The sequence below is a fragment of the Podarcis bocagei genome, assembly GCF_964188305.1.
Source record: "Podarcis bocagei genome assembly, chromosome: 5".
Classification (NCBI taxonomy): Eukaryota; Metazoa; Chordata; class Lepidosauria; order Squamata; family Lacertidae; genus Podarcis; species Podarcis bocagei.
The window spans coordinates 79,288,960-79,311,969 of NC_138129.1; the positions used below are offsets into that span (position 1 = coordinate 79,288,960).

Here is a 23,010-nt window from a genome sequence, read left to right on the forward strand (position 1 = left end):
CATTTTATGTACACACAGTAAATTAAATACAGTTAGCTATTTTGGAATTGGTATGTACCCAGGATCCTAAGAAGTTTGTTATGTGAATTGACCTTTGTTGTAAGTGCCACCAGCAAACAGTTGTACTTTCTGTAGAGGCAGCATCTAGAAATCCTCCCAAAGAGATGAGAATATGGTATGTTGTGTGGAAGGTATATTCATAGCTGTCAATTTCCCCCTTTTTTTAAGGGAAATTCCCTTATTCTGAATAGGATTCCTCGCAAGAAAAGGGGAAAGTTGACAGCTATGGGTATATTTAAGATAAAGTAGGAGAGAAGCTTGAACAAAGAAACTGAAAATCGGTTGGAGCAAAGCATATGAGACATAGAGCAACATAGTTGCTGTGCATGAGAGGGTTATATGCAGTAAGCAGGTAAAAGATACGTTAGGATCCAAAAGGCTTCATTTAAAGATACTGTACTATGTGTCTTTTTTGTAGCTTCATCCTTCCTCTGGATAAGCTTGCCCTGACAGCTCTGGATCAGCATGTTGGAACTTAGTCTGATCCAGCCGGGCTCTTCTTATGCAAAAAGTGTAAAGCTTTCAGGCTGCTGGTGAGAAGAATTGCATCTTTGAATACTTCTCTAATTAAAAACAGGAACCATTTCACATAGAAACATAGTCTGTTAGGGAGACTCTGAGGCATGATAAACCCTTTTCCCTGACATGCTACTTTTCCATGTAAGCGATTCCCCCCACATGGGGAAACATTAAAAGTGCAACATGTACACAGCCATTGCTAGCCTAAAGTGGTATATGTTGCCCTTAAGCAGATCATTTACACAAAAGAAGAGCTATTTGATCTTTCAATAGATTTCACATTACGCCTACCCAATTTTGCAGGTAAATGAAAGTATGTGTTGGAAAAATATTGAGGTGGTCAGAATAGTACATGGACAGACTTAAAACGAAGAGATTTGGACATACGCCTGGTACAATTGGCAGAAAGCCAGATTTCCTCCATTTTGGGACATGTAGCTTATAATTTCAGTCATGAAGAAACGAAAGCGAAAGACATGGAAGAAGATAAACACCCACACAGGAACATATTGTTTGATTTAACTTGCTTGCTAGATGAACTCGGAGGCTGTGAAAAATGAACGAAGGATTAACATCGGATTGACTTATGGGAATCACCTGGACTAACTTAGCAGCAGAACAAATGTGAGATGATCGCCACCCCCTGACCTCAGAGCATGGGAAGTCAAACAAAGATTTATAATTTGGCATAATAGTTGGACTGTTTGATTATTTTATAATTTTGAGTGTTTTTAATGTGGCTTTTATTGGATTGTTAAATTGGAAAACTTAATAAATATTATTTTAAAAAAGAAGTAAGCCCCACCAACTTCAGTTGGACTTGCCCCCAAGTAAGGATTGTGCATAGGGCTGTAGCTTCAGTCAGGGCTATTTCAGATGTCTCCCATCCCACACAAGTCCTTACACATAAGGAAACATGAAAGTGTGTGAAATAGCCCACATGGCAGCTGAAATCACCCATTTGCTCATTGGGAAGATCTTCCTCCTCCCAAGTCAAAGCTTTTTCTGCTTTTCCAACGCAGCATTTTAATGAAGTTAAGACTTGCACTGAAAACCTTATCATGCTGAAAAACCATTTTGTAGAAGGTATCAATAGGCAGGTCTCCATTTGGATCAGCATATTTCAGTGTTGTAATTGGAGTGTATAATGTGTTGGTCTGGTGGCGAAAAGGAGGATTTTCGGCCAGAATTATCTTCACTGTATGCTGTAAGGATGAGAAAAGAAGGCATGATAACATTCTGGAATTGCACCAGACTGAGTGTGTGTGTATATGTATGTGTGTGCAAATATATTTGGAAGTGGGGGTGGAGAACGCAAAGAGAAAAAACTCTGGGGAATAAAATCAGCACTTTAACTCAATATTGCTGTTTGGGTTGCTTATGTTGTTCCAGCAATGATGTTTTGAAAGTGAGCTTACTGGAAGAGCAGGAACAGTTTAACACACACACACACACACACACACACACACACACACACACACACCTCTGACTATTTTAAATCTGAAACTGCTATATCAGTGACACTCTCAGAACATTCCTTCAAGATAAGTGTCCCCTGCCAGTAATAGAATACTCCTAGTTTCAAATGTGTTATTTGTTTCTGGAAAAATTGAGACCGAAGAAATTGAATGAAGCTTCCACTATCACCCGCCCAGTCACCAACAATTGTGTGCTCACCACAGCCATTGCTAACCATTGCTAAAGTTATTGGCCATTGCCAATCACCCGTCCGCTCACCACCACAACCACCAATCCCCCGCACACTTACTTGCCGCCAAACGTGCTTTCGCCAGTCATCGCCAACAATCGCTAAAGTTATTGAGCTTTTTTGGAGGGTCACAACTGATCCCCTGCCTGCCCACTTGCTGCAGAAACTTGCCACCATGCCCCACTCTGCATTCAGTATCCGTGTATAAGACGGCCCCCAATTTTTGCCTAACATTTTAAGGCAAAAAACATCATCTTAGACACGGAAAAATATGGTACATAACATAGTAACACACACACACCACACCACACTGTTTAAAAAGGCCATAGACTGTTAATTAGTCAAAAACCTGGGAGAAGAGGAATGTTTTTGCCTGGCGCCTAAAGATATGCAATGAAGATATTATCCACTTGAGCTCATGCAAGTGATTTCGGTAAGATGCTCAGACAAAGGTTGGCCCATTGCCTAGTTACATTTGGCATTGGCTAGACTCTTCCTGCCTAAAATGTTCTTACTCACATTAACAGAGCCTTGTGGGTACAGATATTTTTAGACTTGGCTGTCACTTCCCCCCACTTTCATTGGATTGTAATTTCATCAGAAGCTGATGCTGAGCAATTGCCAGTCGCATAATGTCTCAAGGCTGGGGAACCATAATTATGTAACCCAGTCTTAAATTCCATAAAAACCTTCTAATGCATTACCTCTGCTATGTCTTCAGCTGTTTGTCCCAGGGTCTGGAAAATTTGCTTGTAATTTTTCAGGTAAATATTTACAAACATGTCTGCTGTTTCTTTATCTGCAGCTGAAAGATCCATGTTCATCCCATCTTCAAACACTTTTCTTTCAAACTCTGTAACCACGGGCCCTGGTTCTATTAAACTTAGACTGTTTGGGAAAATAAAGAAACAGGATATATTGTGTGAGTCATCTACTATATGCAAAACGACGAGTTTGTTTTCTTGCATTTGCATCTTGCATTTCACCCTCGGACATCCTTAGTAAAAGGCAAAAGGGCATATAATTCGGACAAGAAAATTGGTTTCCAGGTGGAAAAATCAAAATTAGAAACAGAACTGTTAGAACCCAAAACTAAGATTTGGTCAAGGATGTACAACCTGCTGTTGAAATGGAATACTCAGGATGAAACAGTGAAATCTGTTATGATTAAATGGGCACAAGATGTTGGACATAATATAATGATGGCTGACTGGGAACAGTTATGGACCACAGGTATGAAGTTTACGACATGTAATGCCTTAAGAGAGAATATTATGAAAATGGTATACAGGTGGTACATGACCCCAGTCAAGCTTGTAAAAATCTATCATTTGCCCGATAACAAATGTTGGAAATGTAAAGAAACTGAAGGTACATTCTTCCACCTTTGGTGGACATGCCCAAGGATTAAGGCTTTCTGGGAGATGATCTATAACGAATTGAAAAAAGTATTTAAATATACCTTCTTGAAGAAACCAGAGGCCTTTCTCCTGGGCACAGTCGGCCAATTGGTGCCAAAGAAGGATAGAACTTTTTTTATGTATGCCACAACAGCAGCAAGAATACTCATTGCAAAGTATTGGAAGAATGGCAGATGAAGGTGATTGACTATATGGAATTGGCGGAAATGACTGGCAGAATCCGAGACCAGGGAGAAGAGTCGGTGGAAGAAGATTGGAAGAAATTTAAAGACTATTTACAGAAATATTGTAAAATTAATGAATGTTAGAACGATGTTGGATAGAAACTAAGTGGTTTTTAGCTGCAACACTATAAGGGAATATGAAAAATGGATTATTAATAGGTAAACATTTAATGTTACAATATTTTAAGATTAAAGATTAGGGTAAACAAAGAGGGGAAGGATTTGCTGAACCAACAAAATGAATTGGAATACAAAAAAGGGAGGCGTGAGGAGGTCCAGGAAACAAGCTAATGAAAAATAAGTAATGGAAAGATTGAGTTGTTTTTAATTATTTTTATTTTGTATTTTTATTTTTTCTATTTTTATTTTGTAATATTTTGAAAATCTTAATAAATATCTTATAAAAAAAAGTAAAAGGCAAAAGATTTATACGACCTGAAGATTGTATAAGAGTGGCATAACATGTGGTTTCCAGACCAGGGGTCGGCAACCTAAGGGGTTCATTTAACCAGCCCATGAGCTGCCCCCGAATTGAGCCCCCTGATCGGTGAGTCCCCGCGTGCTGCGCTAAACCGGCGCAGCACGGCACGGGGACTCATTTCCGTGGCGCTGGAAATCGCGTCTGCGCAGATGCCAGAAATCGCGTGCGTGATCCAGCCCACAGAGGAATCTCCATTGGAGTGAACCGGCCCAGGTGGGGTAAACCTTGCAGACCCCTGTCCCAGACACTCTGCCAGTCAACAGTGCAGACCCCTGTCCCAGACACTTTGCTAGTGCACCTCCTGGGGTGAAATTAAACAGCTGCTTTAGCAGCACCGAAGTAAATTTAAATTAAAGTACAGTAATAAATGAGCCAGGCTGATACTTACTTAAGTTTAAACTTGAGCGCTTGTATGGCTAAACTTTCACAGAATCCTTCCACCGCAAATTTAGATGCAGCATAAACATCATTGAACAAAATCCCTATAGATTAAAAAATAAAAAATAAAAAGTGAGTTGCTAATCTTAATATACCCTGGGCTGATGATGAAACCATCGTGTAAGAGTCTCCTGTGTACCATACACAACATCAGATCAACATCAATTTAGGCTGTCAGCATTACAAATGCTTTTTTATTTAAGGAAAATTAGAGTGAATCACTGTCAAGGCCAAGAAGAAGGTTCAACGAACGTATATTTATTTTGCCCCTCTTTCACCTCTTGCCCGAAAGATATTGCGACAAAGCTCGTTCACTAAATAGGATGAATGCACATGCCATCCTTCTTTCAAATCACCTCCAGTTTTCAGGAAAGGGGATGGAAAAGGCACCAGGTGGTTCCCATCCCTTAGGTTAGGCAAATGTTTCTAAGTCCATGCAAACCGAAAGCGTTTCAGATAACATTTTGGATAACACGCAGGCAAGTAAACTTCAGTCTTGCCGTTGCTTCACCATAAATCTCCAGCCCAGTCCTTTCCCCCAGAAGGGCTTGACACAACACTTCTGTACAGTCTTTGCTGTTGCTACACAGTGGCACAACTCCATTGACACAATGTTCTGGGTTACAATGCCACAAATAAGGGCACTGTGTTGCAAGAGCAGACTTTGCTCTTTAGCTGCAGATTGCAGCTCAGTTGCCTATAGGACTAAAATCATTGTCGTCATTGATCTTGTTTCTTGCCCGAAAACCACAAGCCAGCTATCTGGCATTCCTTTACTTGAATAAGGGGGGGAGGAAAAGCCACAAAAATCACTTTCTGCTGAATCAGGAGCAGAAGTAACCAGGGCTGAGATGTTTCAGCGTTAGCAAAACGTCAGCTGATGCCAGTGTTAAAAACTGAGGTATGAAAGCTAGGAGCTAAATGGCATCTAGGTTATGGGCACAACAATGGAATGTCTAGGCACATTTTTGTAACAAGAATACAAAGCTTAAAATGAATGAACTGCAGCTAAAACATTATGTTCATTTTTCACATAATCTAGTCCTTCCCCTGCCCACCCACCCACCCACCCACCCCCCTAATATTCTACGAGGGTTTTTTCTTCAGTCTTCCATGAGTAGCTGGAAGTGGGGAGACAGAAAGATGTCCTCCTTCCCTTCTACTCTGCAATTTTAATCTGAAATCTTAGGGGCAGTACTGCACCGAGCTCAGAAACTGCTCGTGCTAATGAAATTCCCTGATGCAAAATGCACCGTCCTAGAACAATGGGAATTTTGAACACTGGCTGATGCAGAATTAATTCTGGGGAAGCACAAAGGGCAAATCTAAAGGTAGTCTTGCCACTTAAAATGGGATAAAAATGTAGGATGAGTTGGCTCTTGAATATGGGAACATAAGAGCCTTCTGGGTCATTGAGTCCAGTATCCTGTGGCTAAGCAGATGCCTATGTTAGATGCCCATAACCGGGAGCCTATTGCAAGCGTCCTCTCCTGCGGCTTCCAGCAACTGACATTCAGAAGCATAACTACCTCCAGCCGTGGGGTCAGAGTATAGCCATCATTAAACTGCAATACACACTGCAGTAACTAATTAGATGCAATATTACTTTGCCTTGTACTCCCATGACACTGCTAATAATCACGATGTGGCCGCTTTTTCTCTTCTTCATGTCGGGTAAAATCTCCTTCAGCAGGCGGACCAGCCCAAAGAAGTTTGTATCCATCACGTTTTGCATCTCTTTGATGGTCTGGCATTCAATAGGTCCAATGAGTCCCATGCCGGCATTGCTAACTGTATAAATGCAAAACAACAACAGCGACCAGCCATCACTTGCTACTCAAGTTGCTCTTATTCTTTTCATGTGCAACAAACATGTGGGACCACCTATTAACCCAGGTCTCTGGCCAGTTTACAACAATAAATAAAAAATGTAAAACAATAAGCACCATTGCAAATCAGCATCAAAATGCTAGTATGAACACAGCAGCATAAAATCATTTTAAAACAAGCAAGGGGCGGAAATTAAGAGCATGAAATGTGTAACTTGAAAGGGGAATAAAAATCTTTCCCTTGGCTGCCTAAAAGACTATAATGTAGGTACCATTAAGCCTTTATGGGGAGGGTATTCCATAATCTGGGGTGCAGGTGGCACTGTGGGTTAAACCCACAGGGCTTGCTGATCAGAAGGTCGGCGGTTCGAATCCGTGCGATGGGGTGAGCTCCCGTTGCTCAGTCCCTGCTCCTGCCAACCTAGCAGTTCGAAAGCACGTCAAAGTACAAGTAGATAAATAGGGACCGCTGCGGCGGGAAGGTAAATGGTGTTTCCGTGCGCTGCTCTGGTTCGCCAGAAGCGGCTTAGTCATGCTGACCACATGATCCGGAAGCTGTATGCCAGCTCCCTCGGCCAGTAAAGTGAGATGAGTGCCAGAGTCCCTTTACCTTTACTATTCCATAAACTAGGCACCACCACCAAAGAGGCCTTCCCCCTTGTCACCACCTACCTCAGTCCATTAAGGCTCTTCTGATGACCAGCTCAAGGACCAGGCAGGTGCCTATGGGAGACCAGATCCCAACATACCAGTGCTTTGCCATTTGCACCGGCTTCCAGCCTGTTCCCAGGCCTGATTCAAAGTGCTTGTTCTAAAGTTTGAAGCCTTAAATGCCCGGGGACCAGATGACCTGAAGGGTCTCCAGCCCCCATCCATCCCCTAGTTGCCCTGTTTTGGACCAGTTGAAATTTGGACCAGCTGAAATTTGCATCAACCTAGGGCAGTAATACAATCAGGAGTTACCAGAACAGGCCAGTTATTGTGAGGATGAAATGAGTAGGAGGAGAACTACCTTGAGCTCCTTGGAGGATTGGTGGGATATAAATGTAACAAATAAATATTATTTTTTACATTAAAATATATACATAAAACGAATGTTTCATTGGTATTCATAACTTGCCTAGGACATCAATACGCCTTCCTGGGATGCTACTGACACACATTTTAATAGATTCATCACTGCACACATCCAGCTGTTTAATCTCTAAGGTGTTTCCAACAGTATTGCCTGCAGCTTCTATCAGTTTATCCTGTTTGGCGAGATCCCGCATTGTAGCATAAACTGCAAAAAAAAAAGAGGGAAAAAAGAAAGAAAGGAGGAAAATAAATATCACAAACAGCAGTATTTAGCCTTTCCTTTCAGAAGGGTTATGAAAATTAGAACACCGATTACATAAACCTTCAGCTCCAGACTTTAAGGTCATAGAAACCCGAATACCCGTCCATTTGATAGAGGCTCCAGATTAGAAGAAAATAAAACAGCATGGCCAGAACCTAACACATAATTAACCCATTGAATCCAACTGGTTGCAGCGTTCAGGGCTTGTTTATGAACAGACATGTATAGAATTCTACTTTCTGAATGCTACAACCAGTTTTTTTTCCCTGCTTTTTTTAAAAAAGGCTTACTTTCATACAAGTGGATAGAGGATTGTGGCTGTTTTTTTAAAAAAAGAGAAAGAAAAATAATCAGCTGACATTAAAAATAGAAATAGTCCCTCAATTCTAATTTAAACATATAGATTAAAATAAACAGCTCCTGTGTAGCTTGGTTTTAAGAGCAAGCCCCATTGAACTGAGTGGGACTTACTCTTAATAAGCATAGGACCAGGCTGTAAAATAATGGAGGCTAGTGACATTTGGCTTCTCCAAAAAAGAAAAACCTTTACACTCGTTTCTAAAATTAAATTGCAGAGACTGCAAGGATGCAAAGTTGCATCAAGTCACGCTATGTAAAGCTTTACTACTCAACATAGCTCACACTAGGCAATGTTCAGCAACACAGGTGAGCAAAATTAAAGAGAGAAGGTGTTACCTTTGAATCTTTTCTGTTCATCAGTGGCCATTTTCACAGCCAACGCCAGCCCAATTCCTGAGGAGCAACCTGTGATGAGCACAGTTTTCTGAGCCATTGTGGATGGTAGCAGATGCGCTGGAAGGTTTCCCTTAGACAGTCTGTGGATAGTCTGGTAGCTTTGCAGGACAAAAGCTTAATACTCCCCTGGATGCTTTTATTCACAGGACTTTAGGTGTCAGCAAATCTAAAGGTGCATACCTGTGCATTACAGAGCTAAGAAGATAATCTCCGTATGGACAGCAATAAACAAAAATAGACGTTTGGGCATGGTTATATATATAAAGGTTGCATAATCTGGCTTGATAGTGCATTGTAGGGAAGTTAGGCTTCAAGGTTTCAGCAGTTTTTAAACTGAAAATTTGAGCAACAAAATATGAAAGGTGGGTTATCATAATTTAAACAAGTAACTATCATTGTTGGGCACAATCATTGTGGCCAAATTACATTCTTGCTGAAGCTACCCTTTGTTTCAGGCAGTACTGGTGTTGATGGCTGCTTGGACACTGAAGGACTAGCAGAAACATATCAAGGGGTTCCACAGCAGGGAGACACCGTCAAGGCTATCAAATAATGTATGGTGGAGGCAGGCCGGGCTGGGGGTTTCTTGGTCTTCCCAATTTAAACATGCGCTATGTAACACTTCACATTCAGCATCTAGAAGAGGAAACAACTTGCCTTCTGTTATGCTGCTGCAATATCTGTTTTCTGTTAGATATTCCTGTTGACATTTTTTTAAATGCCATGTATTTTAAAAAGAGATTCATCATGGGTAAAGGGGGCTTGTTAGGAGCAAAAGGACATATGTAATAGCCCTTGATCTGAACGTTATTGCTAAGGGAGAGGCAGACATGAGAGGCTTATAGAATTATGAATAGCATGGCTTGCCCAGAGATACAGTACATTCCTCTGATCTCTTTCTCATAACTGTGGGTCACCCGATTATATTAATTTGCATTGGGTTCAGAAAAACAAAAGGAAGGACTTATTCACACAACACAATCCCAAAATTCAATACCACAAGGTAAGCTGGTGCCTTTCAGTTTTTTTAAAAAATAAAAATTGTTCAAATTTATGGATTTTTCCCCCCTCACGTGGTAACTACAGTAGTGGATATGTAACAGAAAAAACAAGTAACACAATGTGTATTGTTTGTTTATTAATTCAATAATAATACATTTAGATGAAATATTCAAGTATCAGGAAAATAGTTTTTTAAAAAATCCAGATCCTTCAGATTTCTCTTCAAGAGAAAAAAAAAACATACACCACACCTTTATTACTGTACAAATTACTTCAAAACAGTAATAAAAAAATAGAATTGGGATAAATAGGAAGGGATTATGAGTCACTATGTTTCTCAAATATATACAGGGTTTGTATAAAATGGCACATCATTATATTCATGAAGACAACAAATCCATCTGTGGTTGACTGTTTGCCAGCACACTGTTACTTCACAAACTTTGTTCCTGAAACAGATATAAACATAGGCATTTACAAATGTGAAATTCATTCAGACCTCAAATTCTAGTTAAAATGAATTACTGGTCTCACACTAAGGACTTGAACAAGCATAATAATCACCCAGCTGCCCCTCCTCTTACTTGATACAGAGAAGGCCTTTGATAGGATCCTATGGTCTTCCTGGGTAATTTACAAATAGGACATTTTCCCCCACCCCACCCCCCTCATTCCTGGTAAGGAATGGAATAAGCCTTAATTTTTTATTTGTGTTTGGAACCTCTGACCTGTGCAACCCATGGATATACAGTAGTGAGACCAGCAGTATCCATGCAGCTGTTAGGGAACAAGAGATAGTCTTATTTGTGGATGACATGCTATGCACTATCACAAACCCAGAGAGATCCATCCCTACATTGACAGCTCTCATAAATGATTTTGGGCATCTCTTGGGATACAGTATTACCTGGTCTAAATCAGAACTTATACACTTGATGATATCCTATTATCTATCAAAAGCATTGAATTACATTATTCATAATGCTCTATTTGCAATTACAATCAGGTAAAAACTAGTCCTGAAGAAAATTCCTCAAAACGGTTTTCAGGTTTAGGCTGCACTCCTATGCACACTCACCTGATAGGTAAGTGGAACTTATTTCTGCAAAGGATTGTGCTTTTTATTTTTTGATTGAGCTCATGTCCTTAAAAAAAGAAGGGACCCTATATGCACTCTTGATGCATTTGTAAAGTCAGTCCTAGAGGAACATTAATTAGTTAATACATCTTAGTAGTCATGCTTGCTCCATAAAATGTAACTCAAAGAGGGAACAATATTATCATTTCCCTGCCCCACCACCAGACAAAGTGAACTGTGTCCTATTTGCCTAAGAAATACTATGGTACAGAAATACATACTTGAATTGTCCTTTACATCAGGTGAAAATTATGGAGAATTTTCAGAACTCATCTCTTTGTTGATATATTTTAGCATGCCGCTAAGAGTTTGGAAGTCACTGCTATCACAAGTCTCATCCTCTTCCACAATGTGTGTCAAAGGATCAAAGGACGATTCAGTTGGACTTTTTGGTGAGTCGTGAATTGTGTCTTTTGGCTTCCTACAAATTACCAAAGAATTGGATGTAAAAATGTTTTTCGGTTTTAATAAATTTCCATCATCTTTAAAACTTGGATCATTAATGCTTGCAGATTTTCTCTGAGAATGCCTGTCAAAGTCTGGCTCTTGATCTAACCATTGATGAGTGGATATGCTTTGTGGGGCTGATAGTTGCTTGATGCTTTCTGTTCTTTCGTGACCTGCAAGTCTAGCTTGTAGTCTTGTTACTTCAGATTCCTAAAAATGTAATAAAAACAAATAACTCAACACTTTTATTAAGAAAATATTATGCCTTTCACATTAGCTTAGCACTTCATTCGGTGACAATGTTTTCAGCATTTTCCTGTCCCACTTCACTGGCTGCCATCTACAGAGGGCAGGAAGACACTGAACATGATTGGGCTTCCTATTTCTTATTCTAGATATTATCCAGGAAATGGGAAGACATAGGTAAGAAAACAGCCAGCCCCTAAAAATGTCTAGTCAGTCTCCAAACAAGGGGTGGGGAAAATTTTAAGTCCCACAGTTGCATTCCCTGGGGTTGAACACCCATCACGAGTGCAGCTAGAGGCAAAAGTGGGTGTCGTCCAAGACAGAACTAAGCACAGCAATGGATGGGACTCTTAGCTTTGGATTCCATCATGCAAAAGCCAGAGGTTTCCATACACCCCTACCTTTCCATCTAGCCAAGCAAGAGGCACCATCAAGGACACATTCCAGCCAAGCAAAGGCACTCCAGGATGATAGAGTACGGCCAGTGAGAGGCAGGTTCTGGGGAGACAGGATGTGGTCTGGGGAGAGTCTACGTAGCCAAATAGGCTTGGAGGACACTCAAGTCTCACAAAAGCCTAATTGCTAATAATCTTTGGTAGTATCAGTGAAGTTGGATAATTTTATTAATTTCTCCTTGTACATGAGTTTTTTGTCATGCTGCCTTGTATGTCAAGAAAACACATTCTTCTGCTTACTCACTTTGAGAAGCAGAGCTTCATTTGCTGCGTCAATCATGTCATTTCTGGACTGAAGCTGTTCTTGTAGATTACAGACAGTGCCTTGTGCATCTTCCAGGTCTAGCTTCAGCTGCTGCAACTGCCCATAAAGGTGATGAGATTTAGATATCGACTCCTTCCGTTTTGTTTCCTCTGTTTCATGTAAGAGTTTCTGAAGGGATAAAGACAACAAAATATATTCAAAACTTTATGATCCGTTTATTTAAACTTTTAATAGAGGCATGGAACAAATAGCCTTATTAAGCTAATGTCCCAATTGATACATAATTACGGAATTCCTTGTTCAAAGAACAATCCCCAAAATCAAATGTTCTGCTGTTAAAGTCATGTCTATCAGTGTTGATTTAGTAATTTGATGAAGGTAGCTGAACTCACGTTTGGGAAGGGATGAGAAAGATGAATGGCCCTGAAGCATTTGGGGAAGGCCTATTGCTGAGTAGTACAGCATCTGCTTTGCATGCAGAAGGTCATAGGTTTAATCCCCAGCATCTCTAGGTAGGGCTGGGAGAGAACGCTGCCTAAAACCCTGGAGAGCCACTGCCAATCACTGTAGGTTGGCCAATGGACCTTCCTATGTTCTCCCTTATTTGCAATGCCAAAATCAAAAGTTTTCCTTTTAAACCAAGGTGCCAAGCAAACCTACGGCCAGTCTCTAAAATTCCAAGATAAAAATTAACTGTTCAGTTCTAATACATCTAAAAATACAACACATGTTGGTAAGAGCAATTTTGTTTTTACCTCTGACGTATAAGACTGCTTTAGTGAGTGTATTTCTGCTGAGAGCCTCCTAATCTCCGTTTGCATTCTTGCTTCTAACTGGGCTTCCCGTGCCTGAGCTGCCCCTAGTTGTTCTGCCAAATGATTTGTACGACTTTCCTAAAAGGCAATTATAAAATGAATATCAGCAACAATACTTTTATGCATGTAGTATATAATCCTTCCTTCTTTGCCTTTCTGCTTGCAGGGAACCAATGAACCCCCATTAAAGTGAGGAAGCCATTGTTGCCCAATACACATTAAATTGGGTACAGGAACACTCCTGTATCGGGCCATTCTGTTGACAGGAAGAACTATGAAAAACAGTTACTTTTTCATGCGAGAGGTGGTTCACTTCTTCCAGTTCAAGAGAGAGCCTATCCACATCTCTCTGAGCTTGAGCCTGTTGACGGCGACTTTCCAGTAGCTCCAAATGGACCTTTTTCATCTGTTCACGTTCTAGCCTCAGCTGCTGACCCAAATCAAGTATTTCTTTGTGCTGTTCTGCCATGAACCTTTCCTGTTCCTCCACCTTCTAAAAGGGGTAAACAATGTGCATTAACAAAACTTAAGCATTTTTACATCCTTTTTTTCATTTTTAACATACCATTCTGCTGCCATGCCTTATCAGATCCATTATCTGTGTAGCCTTCTGTCCTCGCTATGATAACTAATCAGTAGCATATTAGGAGACTTAAAAGACCACCATGAGATGAAGGGAAACAAACAATGAGGCCACAATCCTATATAGGCACTTACTGTCAAATTGATGCATTAAGAATACAAAAAGCTGCTTGCATGGGAAGTAATGTTTGCTAATTACTTCTTCCCCACCCCATCACAGCCCTTGCACTTATAAAAGTCTGCTGTGAAGAGGTGTGTGTGTGTGTGTGTGTGTGTATTCAGCAATAATCAAATAAATAAAAATTCAGACACCCCTTGCTTCCTCCAGCAGGAGCCTTCTGTTTACAGAAGAGCAAATCTGGATTCAACCCCTTATGAACAGGAAGCATTTCTCTCTATCCTTTATGGTTTAGGCTGATGAAAATAGTGACTATAGTCACAGACAAAAACCATTATGCAAATAAAAAACTTACTTTCTCAATATCTGTTACTTTTTCCTGTTTTCTTCCAGTTTCCTTTTTAAGACGATTTATCTCTTGATCTTGTTGGAGGATGTTCAACTCTTTCTCCTGAAGTTGACCTTTGGAATGCTGCAGCTTGCTCTCTAAACTCTCAATCTGGCAACAGGGTATAGGACAGGATTACTTATTAAGAGAATTATCTATTTTAGGAATTGTAACAAAAGCCCCACAGCACATCTTATATACATTATGGGAATTAAACTCTACAACTTCTGTTTAAAATCTACAGTTGGTCAGTTGTGCAGATTCTGTGACAGTATTTAACTCTTCCACTTTAGTTAATGCAATAGTATTTTTCGTTAATTGTGGTTCAAGATGGCTCCTTCCCTTCCATTTTTTACCCTCATACATATGTAGTTTCAGAAAAGTCATCCTCAGAATGGGCAGGGCCTGCAACTGCTGACACCAATAAAAGGAGAAGGGGGTCACCTATGTGAAGGGGGGGTCACCTATGTGGTTGGTACAAAAGAATGTTGCAGCACCAATGTGTTTCAGGTAACTGTTTTGTCAGGTAACTGTTCTGCAGTGGTAAAATATATTGATTGTGTATAGGCAGGTAACATGTCCTGTAAGCCTTCTTGTAACTCACTTGTGATTATGGCACTGTTCTACTTGTGCAACTGTTATAATTGTATGTACATTAATGGCACAACATGTATTGCTATGTTTAAAAAACGATATTGTTAGTTAAGATACACGCAGCCCATATACTGTTTCATGCTTCAAAACTTCCACAAGCTATTATATTAGTAAGGGTTACATTTGACTTCAATACAATAATTTTTTCCCAACAACAGATAATCAAAGCACCTGTCTGTTGCATTCCTTGATCTGCAACTCTGCTTTTTCCAAGTTTCCTTCTAATTTTATTATTTTTTGTTCCAATTCTCCCCTGTGCTCACGGATTGACATATCCAACTGTGTAACCTAAAAAGGGAGAGAGAGAGAAGGCAGAAACATGAAACAAGAATTAGAAGTTGCTTACCATGTATGAAATTATGCACCACAGAGTTGTGGTTATCACTTAGGCCCCCAAAACATGTATGAGGCTTGTCCAAATTCATAAATTATACTGATAAAGTTCTAACCTGAGCTGCTCTTTGTTTCAAATCCCAATTCCTTTCTTTTAGTATCTTTTCCATCTCAAGGAGTTCTTGCCTTTTGTTCTCAAGTTCATCCTTGCAGTCTCTGCAATTTAAATTTAAAAATAAAGCATAAGGTTTCCAAAGTACTAGTTCGCAATGGTGATGCAGCTCAGTAACAAGGGTTCAGCCTACCTTAGTTCTTCTGTTAAATTCTCGATGGCAGCATACTTCTCCTCCAGAGCCAACTGTGTTTCCTGTAGCATATTCCGAAGTTCTTGCAGTTGTCTCAAACTAGTTTTTAGCTTCCCAGTGGCATTCTGAAGGTCAGTCTCCAGCGTTCCTATTTTCTGCTCAGAATCCTTTTGCTGTGTCTCAGCTTGAAGCAATTTATCTTCTAACTGTTTCACTATAGTGCATATGGAAAGCAGAAAAGGATGTTAAGTGTGTGTGTGTGTGTGTGTGTGTGTGTGTGTGTGTGTGTGTGTAGACTGAGGACTACATACTGAATGGCTGTGTTCTAGCAGTGAAAAAGCTAGCATCTGTGCTAGTCATACATATTAGACAGCTCTGCAAAGATTCTACAGCCCTATTCCCTGTCAGTTTCTTTCATGTAGGCCTACCATTCCAATGTGTATTATCCTTGAGAAACACATCACATTCATTTCAAAGTAGTTATGTATAGCCTTCACATTGAAAAAGCACAGTAAAGAGACTACCTTGCTGCGTCTTTTTCTGCAGTTCTTCATGTTTCTCCTCCAAAGTCATTTCCAAGTGGCCCAGCTGCGATGCTTTAGCGTGACCATCTCGTCTTAAGTGAACTAACTCTTTCTCCATGTCTATTAGCTCATCTTTACATTGATCCATCTCTATCTTAATTTGCCTAAACAAGCAGAATTAGAAAATCTCAATCAGTAACTGAAATAAGCGTGTTCTTAATGCTATTCTGAGCAAAATATAGATCTACGGCACACTGAGTTTGAACTTGAGTATTTAAGAAGTTGGAACTATGTATCTGTAAGATACATAAGTAAGATGGGTCTGCAACAGCACAATAGCTTATACCAGCCTTCCCCAAACTGTTGCCCTCTATATGTTTTGGACCATAACTCCCATCAGCCCCAGCCTGCACAACTGATGGGAGCTGTAGTCCTTGATGTCTGGAGAGCAGCAAGTTGAGGAAGGTGGGCTTAAGCTACCAGGCCCTTAATGCTTGAACTAACTTGCTTAAAAAGTTCTGTTCTGGAAACCTCTTCTTTCAAAAGATGATACATTCAGAAAAAGAATTTAAAAGTAATGATATATGCAGTATAGAGATTTAAAAGGACCCATCCACGGAAGAGTATTCTGAACCTACCTGATTGTACCCGTGAGTTCTGCTATTTTTTGTCTTTTCAAATCAGCTTCTTCAGAGACTAAATGGAGATTCTCAGTAGTTTTTCTCAACTCTTCCTCCATAATTTCCTTCTGTTTTTGAATTTCTTGCTCTAATTTTAATACCTATTTTTAAAGGGATTTAATAGAGGTAAGTGTGTAGACATACACAGAACAGCATTGTTAGGCTGTTCAATATTTATTTACTTATCCAAAGTTTAGAGAGAAAGCCAAGAAAGAGCATTTGCAGGTATACATCCCCTGAAATCACAAACACATATACATGTGTGCAAGTTTGTGTATCTAGCTTTATCTTAAAGGCCTTTGATTACTGTTTGCCCAATGGATATAGTTCCTCTCCTTTGGAAATAATTGTTTTCAAGATACGTGTCCAATAACAAAAAATAAATGTCTGTTCACTTTCTGATTCACATGTATAGAGCATAATTCTCCAGTCAAAAGGCAACACTGAAGAATTACCAGATCCAGTTGCAACAGAGAAGTTAATTTTAATGTAACAAGACTGCTGTGGAACTGATGGCTTGGAGACTGCTCAAGTGGTTGCACTACCCTAAAGTCAATTTTTATTGGTATCAGTGAAAAGTATAAAGCTTCAATATAATGGACACAATGCATTATATGGATTGTAAAACAGCACTCAAACAAAATGAAACGAAAGCAGGGAAGTGCATATTTGCACATTCCTAAAAACATTTAACTAAGGAATAAGCTCCAATGAACACAGTGGGACTTCTAAATAATCATGCATAAGATTGTACTATAGCAACGGGCTATTAGCATGCAAATAAGCTTTTACAAACTTCAGAAATAATAAAAAAAGTTGTGCCATTTGCCTAATCCTGTGTATGTGAATTTTGCAAATCTGACTGAAGGATATAATGTGTACAGACCTATGCTGCACTCGTGCCTTTATAGACCACATCCAATGGCAAATATCTAAATAAACAAACTAATTCTATATGGCCAACAGGGCTTTAGGCACGTGTTCCTCTTACACTTCAGTAGCCCCTTACACTTCATAGGAAACTATTTTGATAGAGAAAGCATTTTCAAGAGCAGCATATGCCATAACATCATTTTGTTTTCCAAATATACATGGTACATGAAAGTGTAATATGGACAATATAAATCCTTTACTGATCATTATGTACCTGCTGCTGGAGCTTAATTTGGCTGTCTTCTAATTCACAATTCCTAATGGTTTCTTGGTTTAACATTTGCTGCTGCTGCTGCAGTGTTTGCTGCAGAATGAAGTTTTGTTCACTAGTTGACTGAAGATTGTTATTTTTCAACTTTATTTCTTTGTGCAACCGCTGTATCTGGAAACAAATAAAAACGATGAAGTATTAACTTTGAGATACATTCTCAGCTTGCTCCCATTTCATCATTCATAGGAGAGCAGCCTGACAACATACATAAGTTACTACTAAAACACACATCATCACAGAATTTCATTATAATATAAAATCAAATTCACATAGTATAGTCTATATTTTAAAATATGCTTCTATCTAAAAAAAGGAGTGACTTTGGGAAAAACCTACTTATATTAAAAAAAAAATCCTCCTAAATTATTATATCTGCATACTGCTGGCACACTTTCTATCCTAAGCCACACTGAAGATTTTAATGCTTCTGTATTTGCTTACATGTCCTACGAGTAAAATATTTACCACAATTAAGCCAATTCTCAAGTAAAGCTTTTTTCTGAACAAAGATTCAAATGCCACCACATGGAGCTACCATGATTATGGCCAACTACATGTCTGCCACCTTTAGGCGGGATATAAATATAATATAATGTGTGTGTGTGTGTGTGTGTGTGTGTGTGTGTAAATTTATTATACACTTACTACTAAAATAGTTTTGAGAGGACTTACGATATAAAAACACAATATATAAAACACAACAATTAAAACTAAACAAATTGTAATGTACAATTCTAAGAAGCAAAGCACCCCACCTCCTCTGCAAAACATTATCATAATCAGAACCATCTGCAAGGGAGGTGGCAGTTAAAATGTCCAGAAGAACACAAAGTTTTTAACAATCTAAGAGCAATGTCTTTGTCTTGTGCATAAACAAATACCCATGTGCACACCCACAATGGACCTCTGGTTTCCTGAACTCGCAGAGGGTGGGAAAGTACTGAGCGAGGGGAAGAAACAGCAGATAGCATGAATACACCCCAGCAAGCACCTCTCACTAATTTGAATGAGAAACATTATGACAGATTTTGGAAACATAAAATTGAAAGCACTCACATGTGGATGAACCTGCACAAATGTGCTCACATAAAAATGGCCCATGCACACATTAATGCTCTAATGTAGGCATTAATGACGTAGGCATCAAAAAAGTTTACCTCGTCATTTTTCTTCGCCAGCTGTTTTTCAAATAACACTTTACTTTCTTCGAGATTACTTAAATATACCGCGAGATCTTCCTTGCAGTCATCTAGCGCTGCTTGTAGCTGTCTAACCTAATGAGAATCAAAGGTAGATAAAATTTGAGAAAGAATTGCTCTTCTGAAACACCCCCAGAACCTAAAATTGCAATAAAATACGCTACTTTTTGTTATGGGTACAAAGCCAATGTAGTTTTAGTTAATATACTGGCAGAAATGTAAACCAGTTCTTTCCAGTAACAGTATCTGAGCATATCTTTGAACAGCACAACATTTTAAAATGAAGCCGTAAGAAAGTATTTGCATGTTTGCACACTCACACCACAAATGTTTTTCACAAATTAAAGTTGAATGTGGTGCAGTACTTATTAATTTATTATACCTCGGAGAAAGAGAAACATTTCAGCTGTAGCTCACCTGCACCTCTAATAGCTATGCAGCAGAAGGAATTCATCAGGAGTAGCTTTTCACAGTGCAGTATTCCAGGGACTCAAAAATAACCCTGGCATAATCTCATCAATGCAATAAATTAAAATTAAGGTAAAGGTAAAGGGACCCCTAACCATTAGGTCCAGTAGTGACCGACTCTGGGGTTGCGGCGCTCATCTCGCTTTATTGACCGAGGGAGCCGGCGTACAGCTTCCAGGTCATGTGGTCAGCATGACTAAGCCGCTTCTGGCGAACCAGAGCAGCGCACGGAAATGCCGTTTACCTTCCCGCTGGAGCGGTACCTATTTATCTACTTGCACTTTGACGTGCTTTCGAACTGCTAGGTTGGCAGGAGCAGGGACCGAGCAACTGGAGCTCACTCCATCGCGGGGATTTGAACCGCCGACCTTCTGATCGGCAAGTCCTAGGCTCTGTGGGTTAACCCACAGCGCCACCCACGTCCCTAAATTAAAATTACAAGAACCCTAATGTGATTCTTGTCTGTAGGTTATACAGACAGAATGTTATAGGATGTCTCATTCTCTCCCTCAAACATACTTTGCTGTGGGTTGTGGGAAACGGGGCAAACTTCATTTTAAAGTATCATGTGATTATGTCTGGAATTCTCTCCCTGATCTACATGGTGCTACCTCTGTCTCTTCTTTCAAATTCATCCTTAAATCCATCTTTCCTCAGGAACCCTATTGGTTATTTAGCCCTCACCCGTAAGGAAAATAAATGTATGTGTACATTTGTTCATATTCATTCTTAATCACCCTTGCCTTTCTTCCCTCCCCGTTTTTTGTTGCCAGCTCCATGATTCAAAATCTAGATTGTAAGCTCTTCAGGGCAGAGGCCTGTCTGTGATGATTGTTAGCATGTAAAGTGTTTTGTACTGTGATCATGCTATATAAATAATAAAATTAAGGATTAGTTTAATAAACCATAACAGATATAAGTATAAACATAGAATCACAAAGGGTTTTTCTTTACAAATTTAAATAGCTCAAACATTACTTTGGTGCCTAAGGAAAAATCATTTTAAGGTACTCTCTCTTAAATTCTTCCCTTTCATAATGAAATAAGGAGAATAATTGATGGGTAAGAGAGCCTTCAGTATAAATATTCTAAAGTTTTGGTCAAAGAAAGGAACAGAAAGCCTACCAAGATGCTTAAGAAGCTAATTAAATCAATTAATCAAGTCAATTTTAATCTGTTTGTATGTTAACTTTTGCAGGTTTCAAAATGCAGTAGCAAACTTTTCTTGAATTTATTGCTTAAACTTCTTGTAAATCATTTTGAGGGTTTTTAAGGATCAGAGGTGTATAAATTTTATGAAATAAAATATTGCAAGACATGAGAAATCACAAGAAGTCAAAAAATAAAAGGAAGTGTACATACCTTGATTGTTTCCTCAGTAAATTGGCTCTGTAATATTCTTATTGCTTCCTCTTTCTTGGTTTTCTGATTTTCCATTTCCTGTTTGAATACAGTATCAAAAGAAGAAAACATACCACCTTAAAACACGATTTTACAGTTCACTTTTAAAAAAATACTAGTCCACCAAGAAAAATAAACTCAACAGGAGTGATGGAACTAATAAATCCTGACAGCAGAAGCCCTGCGCAAGGACTGTGTAAACTCATCTCCCCTCCCTGAGGAAATGTTAAGATTTTGCTGCTGCCACAGAGCATGCCAGCAGCACTTTCTGAAGCAACACCACACAGCACTAGGAATGACCATATGAAAAAAAAACCCCGGGTATTTTCCAAGCAGCCCTCAAAATAAAAATAAAAAATACCTCTTTGCTTTCTATTAGCAGTAGATCTAGTGATTCAATCTGACGTTGTTTACATAAGATATCTTGCTGTAAAAGTGACATTGTGTTCTCCTGCTCATGGAATTGCTGGCATCTCGTTTCTAGCCGAGACTCAAGCTATTAAAAAGAAGAATTAGTTATTGACCCATAAAGTATTTGTTAGAGAATGACAAATAATATAGCTGCAACAACTGGTTACATTTATTGGCTACATTTACATGATACTCATAAGTGGGTGGCATTCAAGTAAGTTTTATTTTGAGTAGACCTGTTGAAACTAATGGGCCTATTTCAATAAGTCTACTCTGGGTAAAACTATATGTCTGGAGGTACTTACTAAAGAATGTTCTGCAGCTATAAGTTCTGTGGTATGCTGAATTTAGGGAGAGAGCTGAAAGTCCTCCCTGACATTTTCATTTTTTGATGGAGTTGCTTATTGAAAGTGCAGGGGAGATAACAAATTATCCATCAATGGAAGTAGGTTTGTGCCTTTATGAACATTTTTGGGAAGGCTTTCCCTTCACCCAGCTCAATGTCCGCAGCCTATTGCTGCTTCAGAATTATTTTTGTAGCTGGAAAGAACACCAGGGCAAAATCTGAGCTAACTCTCAGAAGCAACTTGCCACCTGAACCAACTTCCTTACACTTAAATTTCAAGTGGCCTCTTACATGTGACTGATCTTATATGTATGCATCGAGCACAAAGGCAGCATGGAAGAGACACTGAATTTTTTATTAAGAGATCACCAAAATATTTAGGAACTGGGGGGAAAAAATACTATACAAATTAGAAGCTTACCAATTCAATCTGCTTTTCCAATTCTTTCTGATGCTCGTGATGAATCATCTTTGTTTTTTTAAGCACTGTGGCTAAGTGCCCATGTTCCTCATTGAAGTTTCTTTCTAAGCTGTGAAGCTGAGCATTCACTTCCTAGGAAAAGCAACTTCATTATTGAGCTGCATAAATTAATGCTTCAGTGGAAAATTATATGGATCTTTCAGTGCCACGTTATGTCATATTACAAACCAAAGTGCAGCTAAAAAACAGTATAAACAGAAATCGCATTGTACTGAACTGTTTGAAAGCACTTAAGGAAAAACAATTTGCTTGTTAAAAATCACGTTAGAGGTAAACTCTGAAAATACTAATGCCTGTTGGCGTATTTAATATAACATTACATATGTAAATACATCTCCTTCCATCCCAAGAAGCTGTGAATAGGTAATAGGAGTTTTACCACTAATTCCCGTTCCAGCTCAGTATTTTTTTCAGCAGCAGTTGTGTAAGCAAGAGTCTTTTCTTCCAGCTGTTTTTCAAGGGCTGAGAGCCTAGAGGATTTCCTTGCTGCCTACAAAAAAAATATATAAACTGAGAACACACAGTCTAAATAAGAAAGATTTTTAGCATAAACAATGGTGAAATTATTGAAAGTGTTTCCATGAACGTCACATGCGCTTCATAAAATGTCAATGATAATACAACTCCTTCTGCCCACACCTTAAAGAAAAAACTTTGTGCAACGCACATTCACAAGTCACCTCATCACCCAGTAATGCTCTATTGTTTCACTAGACTTTTTCCATTTCCCACAATCAAGTATCATGGATGAAATGGACTGCACCCCGCTCCCT

The 23,010-nt window shown here is 39.2% G+C and overlaps 2 protein-coding genes across 4 annotated transcripts in view; both read right to left on the reverse strand.

Moving 5' to 3' along the window:
- Window positions 1-1,544: 1,544 nt before the first annotated feature.
- Window positions 1,545-9,068, reverse strand: LOC308587416 (retinol dehydrogenase 8-like; the record flags this gene model as incomplete). Its single annotated transcript, XM_081195066.1, has 6 exons — window positions 8,716-9,068; window positions 7,801-7,962; window positions 6,463-6,642; window positions 4,802-4,895; window positions 2,992-3,175; window positions 1,545-1,784 (listed from the first exon to the last, which is right to left on the reverse strand). The coding sequence occupies exons 1-6, from the start codon at window positions 8,810-8,812 to the stop codon at window positions 1,545-1,547; spliced, it is 957 nt and encodes a 318-aa protein (XP_081051192.1). The 5' UTR covers window positions 8,813-9,068.
- An 828-nt stretch (window positions 9,069-9,896) lies between these two features.
- CCDC18 (coiled-coil domain containing 18) overlaps window positions 9,897-23,010 on the reverse strand; it is a 28,472-nt gene continuing 15,358 nt past the window's right edge. For all 3 annotated transcript variants that reach the window (XM_081194928.1, XM_081194927.1, XM_081194929.1), the window contains 17 exons: window positions 22,617-22,727; window positions 22,178-22,309; window positions 21,361-21,495; window positions 20,961-21,038; window positions 19,089-19,205; window positions 17,875-18,042; window positions 16,686-16,828; window positions 16,048-16,211; window positions 15,524-15,737; window positions 15,335-15,434; window positions 15,057-15,173; window positions 14,199-14,342; window positions 13,433-13,636; window positions 13,084-13,221; window positions 12,308-12,496; window positions 11,137-11,572; window positions 9,897-10,226 (listed from right to left, as the gene is read on the reverse strand). In XM_081194928.1, the coding sequence (XP_081051054.1) occupies window positions 11,165-11,572; window positions 12,308-12,496; window positions 13,084-13,221; window positions 13,433-13,636; window positions 14,199-14,342; window positions 15,057-15,173; window positions 15,335-15,434; window positions 15,524-15,737; window positions 16,048-16,211; window positions 16,686-16,828; window positions 17,875-18,042; window positions 19,089-19,205; window positions 20,961-21,038; window positions 21,361-21,495; window positions 22,178-22,309; window positions 22,617-22,727 (2,562 nt within the window). In that variant the 3' untranslated portion in view covers window positions 9,897-10,226; window positions 11,137-11,164. The remainder of the gene's footprint in view (window positions 10,227-11,136; window positions 11,573-12,307; window positions 12,497-13,083; window positions 13,222-13,432; window positions 13,637-14,198; window positions 14,343-15,056; window positions 15,174-15,334; window positions 15,435-15,523; window positions 15,738-16,047; window positions 16,212-16,685; window positions 16,829-17,874; window positions 18,043-19,088; window positions 19,206-20,960; window positions 21,039-21,360; window positions 21,496-22,177; window positions 22,310-22,616; window positions 22,728-23,010) is intronic.